The sequence below is a fragment of the Pan paniscus genome, chromosome 11, assembly GCF_029289425.2.
Source record: "Pan paniscus chromosome 11, NHGRI_mPanPan1-v2.0_pri, whole genome shotgun sequence".
Classification (NCBI taxonomy): domain Eukaryota; kingdom Metazoa; phylum Chordata; class Mammalia; order Primates; family Hominidae; genus Pan; species Pan paniscus.
In genome coordinates, this window is record NC_073260.2 from 74002633 (window position 1) to 74018154 (window position 15522).

Consider the following 15522-nt stretch of genomic DNA (forward strand, 5'->3'; position numbering starts at 1 on the left):
GTCCAGGGACTAATCCTTAAGTAGCCAGGCCATAGAGGAGCTGTGGTTGAATCAGGTTAGCCTGATTGTTTTATGTTGTTGTTGTTTTCTTTTTTTTTTTTTGAGACGGAGTCTCGCTCGTAGCCCAGGCTGGAGTGCAGTGGCACGATCTCGGCTCGCTGCAACCTCCGCCTCCTGGGTTCATGCCATTCTCCTGCCTCAGCCTCCCAAGAAGCTGGGACTACAGGTGCCCGCCACCACACCCAGCTAATTTTTTGTATTTTTAGTAGAGACGGGGTTTCACCGTGTTGGCCAGGTTGGTCTCGATCTCCTGACCTTGTGATCCACCCACCTCGGGCTCCCAAAGTGTTGGGATTACAGGCGTGAGCCACCACGCCCGGCCCTTTTTTTTTTTTTTTTTTAAGACAGGGTCTTGCTTTGCCACCCAGGCTGGGTAGAGTGACATGATCATAGCTCACTGCAGCCTTGACCTCCCAGGCTCAAGTAAACCTCCCACCTCAGCCTCCCCAGTAGCTGGGTCTACAGGTGCACACCACCACATCCAGCTAATTTCTGCAATTTTTTAGAGATAGGGTTTTGCCACATTGCCCAGGGTGGTCTCGAACTCCTGAGCTCAGGCAATTCACCAGCCCTCAGCTTCCCGAAAGCCTGGGATTATAGGCATGAACCACTGCATCTGGCCTGACTGTTGTTTAGTGGAGATCCAAGTATTTCTCATGTCCCATTTCTTTTGTTTATATGAAGTATTTCAATCATCTCCACACTACTCTATTTGTGTTTCTTTAGGTTAACTGGCCATAAACTCAGTGATCTTTTTAAGGCATTAAGTAAAATGAAGCATGACATGCAGTTAGTTATTCAAAGAAAAAGCCTTGCCCAAGCCTGTCTTTTCAATGAATGATGTGAAACTTCCCTACCCACCCACTTCACTGGAAATCAAATAAGAACTATACAATGGACTTAGAACTCTGCCAACTTCAGTTTCTTCCAAGAATGTGAAACAATCTCTATAAAATATGTATGATAAAGTGTGCATTACCTATTTGTGATGGGCCAAATCCCTTGGTTTTATTTTACTTTGTTTTTTCAGTCATTCACTTCCTTCATTCCTTTTCAGTCAAAAGGAACTTTGTTATGTCAGTACAAGGTGCTAAATGCTTAGGCAGATGCTCAGGCCCTTGCCTCTAGTACACAAACAGAAGGAGAGCTAACACACTGACTCATCCTAGCCTGTAAGGCAAAATACCAACATTCTACAAGTGCTACAGGCAGTAAATGCTGTAGAAATTAAAAGACAAAAGTGAGTAGCTCTAGTTGAGATATTCAAGAAGCTGTTTGATGAGTGCGTTGGCATCTCGTGTAGATCTTAAAACATGGGCAAAATTTGATAGGAGACACTGGGCAGGGCATGCCAAATCAAAACAGAGAAAAGTAAAGGGAAGATAGAAAACCACAGGTTAGGCCAGACACGGTGGCTCATGCCTGTAATCCCAGCACTTTGGGAGGCCAAGGTGGGCAGATCGCCTGAGGTCAGGAGTTCGAGGCCAGCCTGGCCAATATGGTGAAACCCGATCTCTACTAAAAATACAAAAATTAGCCAGGTGTGGTGACAGGCACCTGTAATCCCAGCTACTTGGGAGGCTGAGGCAGGAGAATCGCTTGAACCTGGGAGGCGGAGGTCGCAGTGAGCCAAGATTGCACCATTGCACTCCAGCCTGGGTGACAAGAGCGAGACTTCATCTCAAAAAAAAAAAAAGAAAAAGAAAAAGAAAACCACAGGTTAGTAACAAACTGGTAAGAGACAAGAGTTTATGGAATCACTAGTTCTCAATCCTGGCTGACATACTTCAGAAGCTCCGGACTAAAAGCTTCTAATTCATCTGGGGAAGAGCCTGTACATTTGTATTTTAAAAGCTCCCCAGGTTGTCCTTATGTGCAGACAGTTCACAAACACTGAAGCAAAGAAATAAGGTCAGAGCCCACCATATACAATTCTGGAATTTCAGATTTTAAGAAGTGTAGAAGAGTCAGTGATTGAGACGGTGAGTGTTTTGGCAATCATGTAGTTAAAAAAAAAAAGTATCTACTCATGCCCAAAACACGCAATGCAAGTTTTACCCACATCACTGATTTCCCAAATCTGAGAATCTGACAATGATTATATGAGTTTAGTGAAAGTCCAGGCCCACACACACTATGCACTTGCATGGATTCGATGTCCCTTCTAGCCTTGCTGTAGTTGGGAGCTCAGGAAAGACTATTTTCTTTTCCAGAGGTTTATCTGAAGTTACATTAAAATAGTATATTCTGACAATGGTAAAAACACATTCCAGGAAAAACCTATGATTCTTCTGGGTTTATTTTCTAGTCACTAGGATTTTCATCTTTCTTCCTCACAGCACCACATATCCTAGGAATGCTACAGAGCAGAGATTATGTGGCACACTACCTGATTCACAGTTAGAAAGAAAAAAGAAAAAGAGAAGAGAGAGAGGAAGGAAGGAAGGAAGGAAGGAAGGAAGGAGGGAGGGAGGGAGGGAGGGAGGGAGGGAGGGAAAGAAAAGAAAAGAAAGAGAAAGGAAAAAAGAAAAGAGGGAGAGAGGGAGGGAGAGAGGGAGGGTGGAAGAGAGGGTGGGAGAAACGGAGGGAGGGAGCTTTACCTGTATTGATGCCTTCAGTTATTATCCACGCTCCTGTTGTCTCTGCAGCTTTAACCAAACCTTGGCTGAAAATCTCTTTAAATTTAGAGGGCATAGTAAAGTTCTGGATGCCCCCATGGACTGAGATCACAAGCTTGGGCAGTTCCATTTTCCACTCTTTCAACATTAAATGTAACAGATGATCCAGTTTTGTATCATAAGAAGTTCTAATATACTGCAAGAAAAGCACATGTAGGTGAATAGAACATTGTAAAAAAGTTATGCCAGGCACAGAAACAATGAGCACACAGCAGGGCAACTGAAATGGCCAAAATCTAAAAGGAAGTATGTGGGATCTCTTTAAAGTTCATCTTCATGTAATGGAAATATTTACTTTTAAAAGATTCCACACTCCCATTAAGTTCCTTCTGGGAATTACAAGTCACTGTAGGAAAGCTTCCTCTGGTTTTCAAGGCTGGCCCACCAATGCTCTCCAGAGAACCTGGGGTGAGGCAGAAATACTTCAAACAGGCAGGGTGCGGTGGCTCACGCCTGTAATTCCAGCACTTCGGGAGGCCGAGGCGGGAGGAACACCTGAGGTCAGGAGTTCAAGACCAGCCTGGCCAACATGGTGAAACCCCATCTCTACTAAAAATACAAAAAAATTAGCCAGGCATGGTGGCACACGTCTGTAATCCCAGCTACCCAGGTGACTGAGGCAGGAGAATTGCTTGAGCCCAGGAGGCAGAGGTTGCAGTGAGCTGAGATCATTCACTCCACTCACGCCACTGCACTCCAGCCTGGGTGACAGAGCAGGACTCTGTCTCAAAAAAAAAAAAAGAAAAAGAAAGAAAGAAAGAAAAAAAAAAAAGAAAAGAAAAAGAAATATTTCGAACAACTGGCCAAAATCACTATGTCAGCAAACCTTTTCATCAGAAGCTATAACAAATAGGTGAAATGGGATTTTTCATAAATGCTATGGCTTTCTGTTTACTTAATCATTTCACAGATTTGCATAATTTAAATTAAGATTCTAGAGCATGGACATTTAATTTATTGTAAATTTTACCTTCTAATTAAAATTGTAAATTTTACCTTCTAACCATTATCCCTCTGAAAACACTTTTGTTCTGAAACAAATACTTTTCACAAAAACAGTCATCTCTTTAATCGTCAATGTAAGCAAAAGAAAAGATGAGGGAAATCAAAGCCAGCAGGTAGCCCCAGAATCATTTTTTATTTTACCTAATATTGTATTGCACAGCTGGCTGGCTTTTTCCAGCAAATGCAGATCACTCAAAGGATATTGAGATGAATTTGCCTCCCTCAAACTTACGCGAACCAACAGCAAGAATAAGCCGGATTTATAGGAAGAAGTAAGGACAATAAGAAACCATGAATTATGAAACAAAACCACAGGCAAAGATCTCCATACATGCAAATAGGAGTTAACACATGATACTCCAGAACATGACAGTAATTTAAAACAATTTCCAATTCATCTTTGAACTTCTTTTTTTTTTTCTTTTTGAGATGAAGTCTTATGCTGTCGCCCAGGCTGGAGTGCAGTGGTGCAATCTTGGCTCACTGCAACCTCTGCCTCCCAGGTTCAAGTGATTCTCCAGCCTCAGCCTCCCAAGTAGCTGGGATTACAGGCCTGTGCCACCACACCAGCTAAATTTTGTATTTTTTAGTAGAGATGGGGTTTCGCCATGTTGGCCAGGCTGGTCTCAAACTCCTGACCTCAGGTGATCCACCTGCCTTGGCCTCCCAGAGTTCTGGGGTTACAGGTGTGAGCCAACGTGCCCAGCCTGAACTTCTTGATACATAATTCCTTTATTCCAAAATTAAAATATTAAAATTTCTGAACATCAGGAACGGTGCAGCTATTGAAAAATGTGAAGGCACAAATACTTCAAACAGGCAGAAACCTGTTAGTAGAAACCCCGTCTCTACTAAAAATACAAAATTAGCCAGGAGTGGTGGCCCATGCCTGTAGTCCCAGCTACTCAGGAGGTTGAGGCAGGAGAATCACTTGAACCCGGGAGGCAGAGGTTGCAGTGCGCCGAGATTGTGCCATTGCACTCCAGCCTGGGCAACAAGAGCAAAACCCCGTCTCAAAAAAAAAAAAAAAGAAAGAAACCAGCAAAACAATTTGGGTTACTAGCAAACCTTGGCATGATGGGTGTGCTCTCCATCTTGGAAATTAATCGTGCCAAAAGTATCTGTTGGGCTTTTCGTTGTGTGCTTTTCAACAGACCATTGTTCACTTTCTTTACCCTTGGCAGCTGAGATGGTCCAGGAATAATCTATCCCAGCATGGTCTCCAATCAGTCGGCCACAGTAACACCTTAAATTCAAGACCAAAAAAAAACTCAACTTCAAAATAGAAAATAGATGCAATATGTCTACCTTTTTCTAAAGTAATGTATAGATGCCATATACTATTTCTTAAAACTTCACATTAAGGTTTATATTAAATTTCTAACATAGGACTGTCTTCTAAGTTTAGAAACACTATTAGTGGTTCTCTCTCTTGGCTGCACATTAGGATAATTTGGAGAATATTTTTTCTTTAAAGGCAGGAATACCTTGGAGACATTGAAAGTTTGGTTCCAGTCCACTACAATAAAGTGAATACGGCAATAAAGCTAGTCACACAAATAGTTTGGTTTCCTAATGCATATAGTAGTTATGCTGACACTACTAAGTGTATTAAGTGTTCAATAGCATTACATCTAAAAAACAACGTACATAACTTAATTAAAATAATTTATTGCTAAAAAACGCTACCAACCATCTGAGCCTTCAGTGAGTTGTAATCTATGTGCTGGTGAAGGGTCTTCTCTCAATGTTGATGGTTGCTAACTGATCAGAATGGTGGTTGCTGAAGGTTAAGGTGGCTGGGGCTATGTCTTAAAATAAGACAATGATGAAGTTTGCCACATTGATTAACTCTTCGTTTCACAAGAGATTTCTCTGTAGCATGTGATGCTATTTGATAGCATTTTACCCACAGTAGAACTACTTTCAAAACTGGAGTCAATCCTCTCAAACTCTGCCACTGTTTTATCAACTAGGTTTATGTCATATTCTAAATCCTTTGTTGTCATTTCTACAATGGTCTATCTTCACCAGTAGATTCCATTTCAATGAACCATTTTCTTTATTCATCCATAAGAAGCACCTCCTCATCTAATCAAGTTTTTTAATGAGATTCAGTCACACCCTTCAAGCTCCAGTTTTAATCCTAGATGTCTTGCTATTTCCAGCACCTTCTACAGTGACTTCCTCCACTGAAGTCTTGAACCCCTCAAAGTCATCCATGAAAGTTGGGATCAGCGTCTCTAAAACTCTCATTAATGTTGCATTTTGACCTCCTCCCATGAATCACGAATGTTCTTAATGGCATCTAGAATGGTGAATCCTTTCCAGAAAGTTTTCAGTTTACTTTGTCCAGATCCATCAGAGGAATCACTACCTACAGCAGCTAAAGTCATACCAAATGTATTTCTTAAATAATAAGAGTTGAAGGCCAGGTGCGGTGGCTCACGCCTGTAATCCCAGCACTTTGGGAGGCCGAGGTGGGTGGATCATGAGGTCAGGAGATCGAGACCATCCTGGCTAACATGGTGAAACCCCATCTCTACTAAAAAATACAAAAAAAAAAAATTAGCCGGGCATGGTGGCAGGCGCCTGTAATCCCAGCTACTTGGGAGGCTGAGGCGGGAAAATGGCATGAACTCAGGAGGTGGAGCTTGCAGTGAGCCGAGATAGCGCCACTGCACTTCAGCCTGGGCGACAAAGCAAGACTCCGTCTCAAAAAAAAAAAAAAAAAAGAGTTGAAATTTAAAGTTATTTCTTGATCCATGGGCTGGGGCTGCAGAATGGATGTTGTGTTAGCAGGCATGAAAACAACATTCATCTCCTTGTAATATTTCCATAAGAGCTCTTGGGTGACCAGGTGTGTGGTCAATGAGCAGAAATATGTTTAAAGGAATCTTTCTTTTTTAAAGCAGTAGATCTCAACAGTGGGCTTAAAATATTCAGTAAACCATACTAAAGACAAATGTACTGAGATTCAGGCTTTGTTGTTCTATTTATAGAGCACAAGTGGAGTACATTTAGCATAATTATTAAGGGACCTAAAATTTTGGCATGGTAAATGAGGGCTGGCTTTAACACAAAGTCACCAGCACAGATACTGATAGACTTGCTCGATCCAAGGTTCCCACAAACCTCCAACTGTCTCCTAACAAGAGAGTCAGCCTGTCCTTGGAAGTTTTGAAGCCAGACATTGACTTCTCTCTAGCTATGAAAGTCTCAGATGGCATCTTCTTCCAACATAAGGCTGTTGGTCTACATTGAAAATCTTTGTTTAGTGTAGGTACCTCATCAATAATCTTAGCTAGATCTTCTAAATAACTTGCTGCAGCTCCTCTGTTAGCATTTATTGCTTCACCCTGAACTTTTATATTACAGAGACTGCTTCTTTCTTTAAACCTCATGAACCAACATCTGCTAGGTTCAAACTTTTCTTCTGAAGCTTTCTCACCTCTCTCAGACTTCATATAATTGAAAAGAGTTAGGACCTTATTCTGGATTAGTCTTTCATTTAGGGGAATGCTGTGGCTGGTTTGATCTTCTATCCAGACCACTCAAACTTTCTTCATATCAGCAATAAAGCTGTTTCTTTTTTTATCATTTGTGTGTTCACTGGAGTAGCACTTATAATTTCCATCAAGCACCTTTCCTTTGCATTCATAATTTGGCTAACTGTTTGGCACAAGAGGCCTAGCTTTCAACCTATCTCAGCTTTCAACATGCCTTCCTCACTAAGCTTAATTATTTCTAGCTTTTGATTTAAACTGAGATATGCAAGACTCTTTATTTCATTTTGTTTCACTAAGTGGCCATTATAGGATTATTAATTGGCCTAATTTCAACACTGTGGCATCTCAAGGTAGAGGGAGGCACAAGGAGAGGGAGAGAGACAGGATCGGTCAGTGGAATAGTCAGAACATATATAACATTTATCTAATTGGTTTGCCCCATCTTATATGGGTGCAGTTCATGACACTCCAAAACAATTACAATAGTGACATCAAAGATCGCCGATTAAAGATTGTCATAACAGATACAATAATGATAAAATAAAAAAGTTTGAAATATTGCGAGAATTATTAAAATGTGATGCAGAGACAAGAAATGAACATGTGCCACTGGAAAAATGGCACTGACAGACTTGCTTAATGCAAGGTTCCCACAAACCTCCACATTATAAAAAATGCAGTATCAGTAAAGCACAATAAAGTAACACACATGAGGTATGCCTGTACTAAAAATCTCTTGCATACTCATGTTCATAGCAGCATTATTCTGAATATCCACAAAGTGGAAGCAACCCAAATGTGCATCAGTGGAGAAGTGGACAAACAAAATGTGGTATATAAATACCATGGTATATGATTCAGCCTTAAAAAGGAAGAAAATTCTGACATATGCTATAACATGGAAAAACATTGAAGACATTATGCTAATTAAAAGAAGCCAATCACAAAAAGATAAACAGGCCAAGGGTAGTGGCTCACGCCCGTAATTCCAGCACATTGGGAGGGTGAGGTGGGAGAATCGCTTGAGGCCAAGAGTTCATGACCAGCCTGGGCAACATAGCAAAACCCTGTCTCTACAAAAAAATATAAAAATTAGCCCCGTGTGGTGGAGCAAGTCTGTAATCTCAGCTACTAGGGAGGCAGGAAAATCACTTGAGCCTGGGAGGCAGAGGCTGCAGTGAGCCGAAATTACATCACTGCACTCCAGCCTGGGCAACAAAGCAAAACTCTGTCTCAAAACAAAACAAAAAGTAAGAATAATTTATCATTTTATGCATTATCTACAACATGTTGAATAAAATTAACAAAAATACAAATGTAGAGGGAAAGAGTTATAATTTAGATGAGTAATAAGAGCCTCTCTGACATTTTGGGATGGATGATTTAAAAAAAATTTACGTAAAAAATAAACAAAAAGATCCTCCCTAGGAAATCAATTTGACATCAAGAGAGTTCTTATCTCTTCAAAATGAATATCAAGAAGCAGAGAAAATTTGTCATTTATTATAAATAATTGAGTACAGTTCCTACTGTGACTTTCACCTAACCTTGATTAATCAACAGATAAGTTGATCAGGTAAGTTGATTCTGCTTAGCTGCCTAGATATTAAATTTCTGTTTTCTTTAGATTTCTTGTCAATACAAACAAGTCAATTTATGGCCCAGTACATGAACAGACATTTAAGGCGCAAATTGTTTGCTTCTTTTTTTCCCCTATAATTAAAGCTTATTCTCTTCTTAAAGGGAAATTCATATTTCTACATTTATGTACCTCCTTTGCAAGAAGGGCCCTATCATATTATTTTAAAGTTCTTGCTATACCTAATTCTCATTTAAAACAATTATATTGTTTTCTGGTATGAACTTCAGTGACACATTTTATATGAGAATTAGATAGGTATAGCAGGAACTTTAAAAACTGAAAACATTTTTCTTATCGATATTTTAGAATTTTTTTTTTTTTTTTTTTTTTTGAAACAGAGTCTCTCTCTCTGTTGCCCAGGCTGGAATGCAGTGTGACACGATCTCTGCTCACTGCCACCTCCACCTCCTGGATTCAAGCAATTCTCCTGCCTCAGCCTCCCAAGTAGCTGGGATTACAGGGGTGTGTCACCACGCCTGGATAACTTGTTTGTATTTTTAGTAGAGACAGGGTTTCACCATGTTGCCCAGGCTGGCCTTGAACTGCTGACCTCAGGTGATCCACCCACTTCGGCCTTCCAACGTGCTGGGATTACAGTCGTGAGCCACTGCTCCCGGCTATTTTACAATATTTTTCTAAAATGCACACTTTTTAAGAAATTATCTTCATCTATTAAAATCTTCAGACTTGGGTTTGTTTACACGTTCCAAAAAGCCTAGTCATCAGTCCTATGAGTCTACAAACCACACATGGCTCCATGCACTAATCCACCATGACATTATTCCTTTGCTACCTTGAGTACACAGACGAGGTGTTCTGCAAGCCAACAATGGTCTTTTCACAATTAGGTGCTGCTATTCACACACCATCAAGTTTTAACTGAAAATGGCTGACAATGTCAAGTACTAGCAAGGACACATTTCCTTTGTAAAAAAATTTTTTAAAATTATTATAACATTCTCACTTTTTTCACTGTTTAGTTTGAGATAAGGTCTTACTCTGTCACCCAGGCTGGAGTGCAGTGGTGTGACCATGGCTCACTGCAGCCTCAACTTCCCGTGCTCAATCAATTCTCCCACCTCAGCCTCCCATGCAGCTGGAATTACAGGCAACGACTATCACGTCCGGCTAATTTGGGGTTTTGCCATGTTGCCCAAGCTGGTCTTGAACTCCTGGGCTCCAGCAATCCTTCTCCCTCAGTCTCCCAAAGTGCTGGGATTTTTAATCATTATTTTAAGATGTTAATTTGCATTCAATATTGTCAAAGGCAGGCTGCTCTGATGGTAGTAGGTTATCACAACTTACTAACATTAGTGTCACTAAAGTTGGTATACAACCCCCCACTGCTAAATTTGACTGGCTTTAATATATATATAGTCATATATATAGTCATATGTATAGTCATATGCAGTCATATATAGTCATATATAGTCATATATATAGTCATATATATAGTCATATATAGTCAAAGTCATATATATATAGTCATATATAGTCAAAGACAAAGTATACTCTAAACCATTGTCATTCTTGATTTTAAGACCCATAAGTAACTTTGTGTCTCTGATTAAAGTTATGAAGCCTACACTCAGGAATTCTGAAAAATAGATAAATAATGAAGTTATGAAGCCCGTCTCAAGAAAAAATATATATGTAGCAGTAGTTCTCCCTTACCTTCAGGGCATATGTTCCAAGACCTCCAGCGGGTGCCCAAAACCGCAGATAGTACCAAACCTAATTGCTGTCAATCAGAACAGGTTTCTGTTCATGTCTTCCACCCACGAATGCAACGACTGTTTCATTTTAACTAAGCATTTATCAAAATTATGGCCCTGTGGCCATAATTTTGCAACTGAAGGTACAGCAGTAAAACTGGCATGAATTTCTTTTTCTTTCTTCACAATTTCATGGATAGAAGATGGATTTGTACCACAGATCTTAGCAACCTCAGCTAACTTTTATTCTTAGCTTATTAAGCTGAGAACTTTCACCTTTTCACTTAAAGAAAGCACTTTATGGCTCTTTGGCATGTCCAAATTGCCTGCATCACTACTCTTGCACTTTGGAGCCATTATGAAGGGTTACTTGGATTCAAGTACTGCAATACCAAGACAGTCAATCAGATAACCCTGACAGCTACTAAGCCACTAACGGGTGGGGAGCGTCTGTAGCATGGCTAGGCTGGACAAAGGAATGATTCATGTCCTAGGTTGGACAAAGCAAATGGCAAGAGATTTTATCATGCCACTCTGAATGGCACGCAATTTTAAACCCATAAATTGCTTTTTTTCTGGGATTTTCTATTTAATCTTTTTGGCCCATGAGAAACTGAAACAATGGAAGGTAAAATGGCAGAAAAGGGGGGACTACTCCTTCCAAATTTCTAAACCTTCTTTAATTAAAAATTGCATCCTGGTCCACAGTTTTCCTCAACTGCCCTGCCTCCAGCTAGATAGTAATGCCTGCAATGCCCTGCCTGAAAGAGTCAATATTCTTCTTGACAGCTTTTCATTCTAAATTTCTGTGTCTATATTCTGATGCACAATTAATTCCATGGACTACGTAAGGTGCAGTATACATTAGTAAATGTTATATTTAACTTCTATATATCTGCTTATCTGATGACAAATACATACAGTGAGAAGAAAAAAACGTAAAGAAATCTAGACAGGGCCAGAGCTCAATTTCCAAAATGTTCCAAAGAGACAATAGAGACAAATACATTTGAGTACATGGTGGAGAAATGTGGCTAGCTGTTATGGACTGAATTGTTTTCTGACAAAATTCATATGCTGAAGCTCTGACCCCTAATGTGACTGCATTAATTACCTCCTTAAAGTTTAGTTAAATTCAGCAGGGCACAGTGTCTCACGCCTTTCATCCCAGCACTTCGGGAGGCCGAGGTGGGCAGATCACCTGAGGTCAGGAGTTCGAGACCAGCCTGGCCAACATGGTGAAACCTCATCTCTACTAAAAATACAAAAAATTAGCCAGGTGTGGTGGCAGGTGCCTGTAATCCCAGCTACTCGGGAGGCTAACACAGGAGAATCGCTTGAACCCAGGAGGCGGAGGTTGCAGTGAACTGAGATTGCACCATTGCACTCCAGCCTGGGAAATAAGAGTGAAACTTCATCTCAAAAAAAAAAAAAAAAAAAAAGTTAAATTAAGTCATAAGGATGAAGGATTAATTTGATAGAAATGATGTCCTTAGAAGAAGGAGAGATCCCCAGGATGTGTGCACACAGAGAAAAACCATCTGAAGACACAATAAGAAGGTGGCCATCTGCAAGCCAAGGAGAGATCACAAGAGAAACCAACCCTGCAAACAATTTGGTCTTGGATTTCTGACCTCCAGAACTGTGAAAAGTTCATTTCTGTTGTTTAAGCCACCTAGTTTGCGGTATTTTGTTATGGTAGCTCTAGATGACTAAAATCCTGGCTATAGAACAGTGGATTGTACCTGACAAGCAGGGGAACCAAAAACAAGAGCTGAAGTGCAGGCAGCCTAGGCCATAAACAGGAAGCATCTAGGAAGCGATGTGTCCTGGAGCAAAAGCACTGGACCAGGAGATGGCCAACGCCATGCAAATCTCTACTCTCCCAAAGCCTCTATTTCTTCAACTGCAGTAATGTAAGGATTGGTTGGACAAGGTGGTCTCTAATGCCTTCCATTTCCTTTCATTGTGTAACTGAGAACCTGTAGCAATGCTCAGTGTTGCAGGACCCTGCTCTGAAAGAGGTTATCAGTGGGCTAAGGATACTTATTGTGCATCTACTGTATTGAGCAGCATGTCAGGTAGCACATGGTGAGAAGTTACAGGGGAAACAGAAGTGTCTACAACTTACAATCTCTTCAGAGAACTAGAACAGGGCTGGGCGCGGTGGCTCACGCCTGTAATGCCAGCACTTTGGGAGGCCAAGGCGGGCGGATCACTTGAGGTCAGGCATTCAAGACCAGCCTGGCCAACATGGTGAAACCCCATCTCTACTAAAAATACAAAAATCAGCTGAGCGTGGTGGCACGTGCCTGTAATCTCAGTTACTCAGGAGGCTGAAGCACGAGAATCGCTTGAACCCGGGAAGCGGAAGTTATAGTGAGGCGAGATTGAGCCATTGCGCTCCAGCCTGGGCGACAGAGGGAGACTCTGTCTCAAAAAAAAAGATAACCAGAACAAGCGCAGGTGATGAAAACTTCTGTGTATGTAAAAACCAACGTAAGGCCGGGCGCGGTGGCTGACGCCTGTATTCCCACCACTTTGGGAGGCTGAGGTGGGTGGATCACATGAGGTCGGGAGTTCAAGACCAGCCTGGCCAACATGGTGAAACCCTGTCTCCACTAAAAATACAAAAATTATCCAGGTGTGGTGGCAAGTGCCTGTAATCCCAGCTTCTCGGGAGGCTGAGGAAGGAGAATTGCTTGAACCTAGAAGGCAGAGGTTACTGTGAGCCGAGATCACACCATTGCACTTCACCCTGGGTAACAAGAGCAAAACTTCGTCTCAAAAAAAACCAAAAAAACAAACAAAAAAAAGACAAAGTAAGAATATTGGGGTTCCATATGGAAAGGTTCTTAATGTAAAGGGAGGCACAGTAATCCCAAATGTACCAAATATACATAATCAGGATCTACTAGTTAGAATGGTGTCATCTGATCATCTTTTGGAACAAGGGTCACCCTTTAAAATGAAGCAGCATCTATTCAAACACAAGACAAATAATGATTCATCTGCCTGGCTTTTTCTACACAGAACATAAATTGAGGTAACCTCATCTGGAGAGATAACTCATTATGCTTTTATAAGGCAGTTCTTTAGTGCAAACCAACGTTCAGCTTAAGTATATTTCTATTCTGATTATCTATTTGATTTGAGTTGACATTTTATTCTTTTTTTTTCTAGTTCATTAAATTGTAGCAAGGTCCCATAGAAGAAACAGACCTCCAAAATTAAAAAATATATATTCATGTTTGTCCCTTTAATTACAACTTTTGAAGTCTCAAAGAACATATCACTAACAAGTACTAAAAGCTCACTTTATATAAATGTCAATTCCAGCAGGGGGGTTAAAAAAAATGTCAATTCCCTCTCAAATTGTTTTATAAATTCAGTAAAATACCCATCACTCAGAGCATTTCACAGCCATGTTAGAAACAAAGAATAAAATAAATTTAAAAAGAAAAAAAAATCAAAATCTCAAAATATATTTCAGGGAACATGACAATGTGATTCTAAAATTTATATTAAATCGGCCGGGCACGGTGGTTCACGCCTGTAATCCCAGCACTTTGGGAGGCCGAGGAGGGCGGAACATTTAAGGTCGGGAGTTCAAAATCACACTGACCAACATGGTGAAACCCCATCTCTGCTAAAAATACAACAAATTAGCCAGGCGTGGTGGTGGGCGCCTGTAATCCCAGCTACTCGGGAGGCTGAGGCACGAGAATCGCTTGAACCTGGGAGGTGGAGGTTGTGGTGAGCCAAGATTGCGCCACTGCGCTCCAGCTTGGGTGACAGAGCTAGACTCTGTCTCAAAAATATATATATATGTATTATATATATAATACATATATATTATATATATATTACAGTCACTTATTGACAAGGAGATTTAGGATTATTTTTAAGTATTGCAATACAGTCCAGGTGCGGTGGCTCCCAGCACTTTGGGAGGCCGAGGCAGGAGGATCACTCAAGGCCAGGAGTTCTAGAACAGCCTGGGCAACATAGCAAGAACCCATCTCTATAAAAAATAAAAAACAAAAAAAATCAGCCAGACACAGTGGTACATGCCAGGAGGGGGGTAGCTACTCAGGAGGCTGAAGAGTGGGGATCACTTGAATCCAAGAGTTTGAGGTTGCAATGAGCTATGACTGTACCACCGCACTTCAGCCTGGGAGAAGGAGCAAGACCTTGCCTTTAAAAATTAGAATTTTTTTTTTAATGATAGCATTGCAATGTAGCGGAACTACTTTTTAAAACATACTATTTTAAAGAAAATGTTTACTTTTTCTTTTTCTTTTTGAGACAGGATCTTGCTGCGTTGCCCAGGCTGAATGTGAACTCCTTGGCTCAAGCTATCCCCCATCCTCAATCTCCTGAGTAGCTAGGACTACAAGCATGTGCCCACCACACTTGGCTAAAATTTTCTTTCAATTAAAAAAAAAAAAAACTTGTATAAATGCATAAAAGTGTCCCGCTCCCGCTCCCCCTCCTCCCTCTCCCACTCCCTCTCCGTCTCCACGGTCTCCCTCTCCCCCTCTCTCCACGGTCTCCCTCTGATGCCTAGCCAAGGCTGGACTGTGCCGCCGCCATCTCGGCTCACTGCAACCTCCCTGCCTGATTCTCCTGCCTCAGCCTGCCGAGTGCCTGGGATTGCAGGTGCGCGCCGCCACGCCTGACTGGTTTTTGTATTTTTTGGTGGAGACGGGGTTTCGCAGTGTTGGCCGGACTTGTCTCCAGCTCCTGACCGTGAGTGATCTGCCCGCCTCGGCCTCCCGAGGTGCCGGGATTGCAGACGGAGTCTCGCTCACTCAGTGCTCAACGTTGCCCAGGCTGGAGTGCAGTGGCGTGATCTCGGCTCGCTACAACCTCCACCTCCCAGCCGCCTGCCTTGGCCTCCCAAAGTGCCG

General features: G+C 41.4%; 1 protein-coding gene across 1 annotated transcript in view; it reads right to left on the reverse strand.

Annotated features, from left to right (window-relative positions):
* Nucleotides 1-15522, reverse strand: part of TRPM6 (transient receptor potential cation channel subfamily M member 6) — a 166895-nt gene that overhangs the window by 114846 nt on the left and 36527 nt on the right. The window contains exons 4-5 of the mRNA XM_024930189.3: nt 4812-4989; nt 2661-2874 (exon numbers count right to left, since the gene is read on the reverse strand). Coding sequence (XP_024785957.2) covers nt 2661-2874; nt 4812-4989 — 392 coding nt within the window. The remainder of the gene's footprint in view (nt 1-2660; nt 2875-4811; nt 4990-15522) is intronic.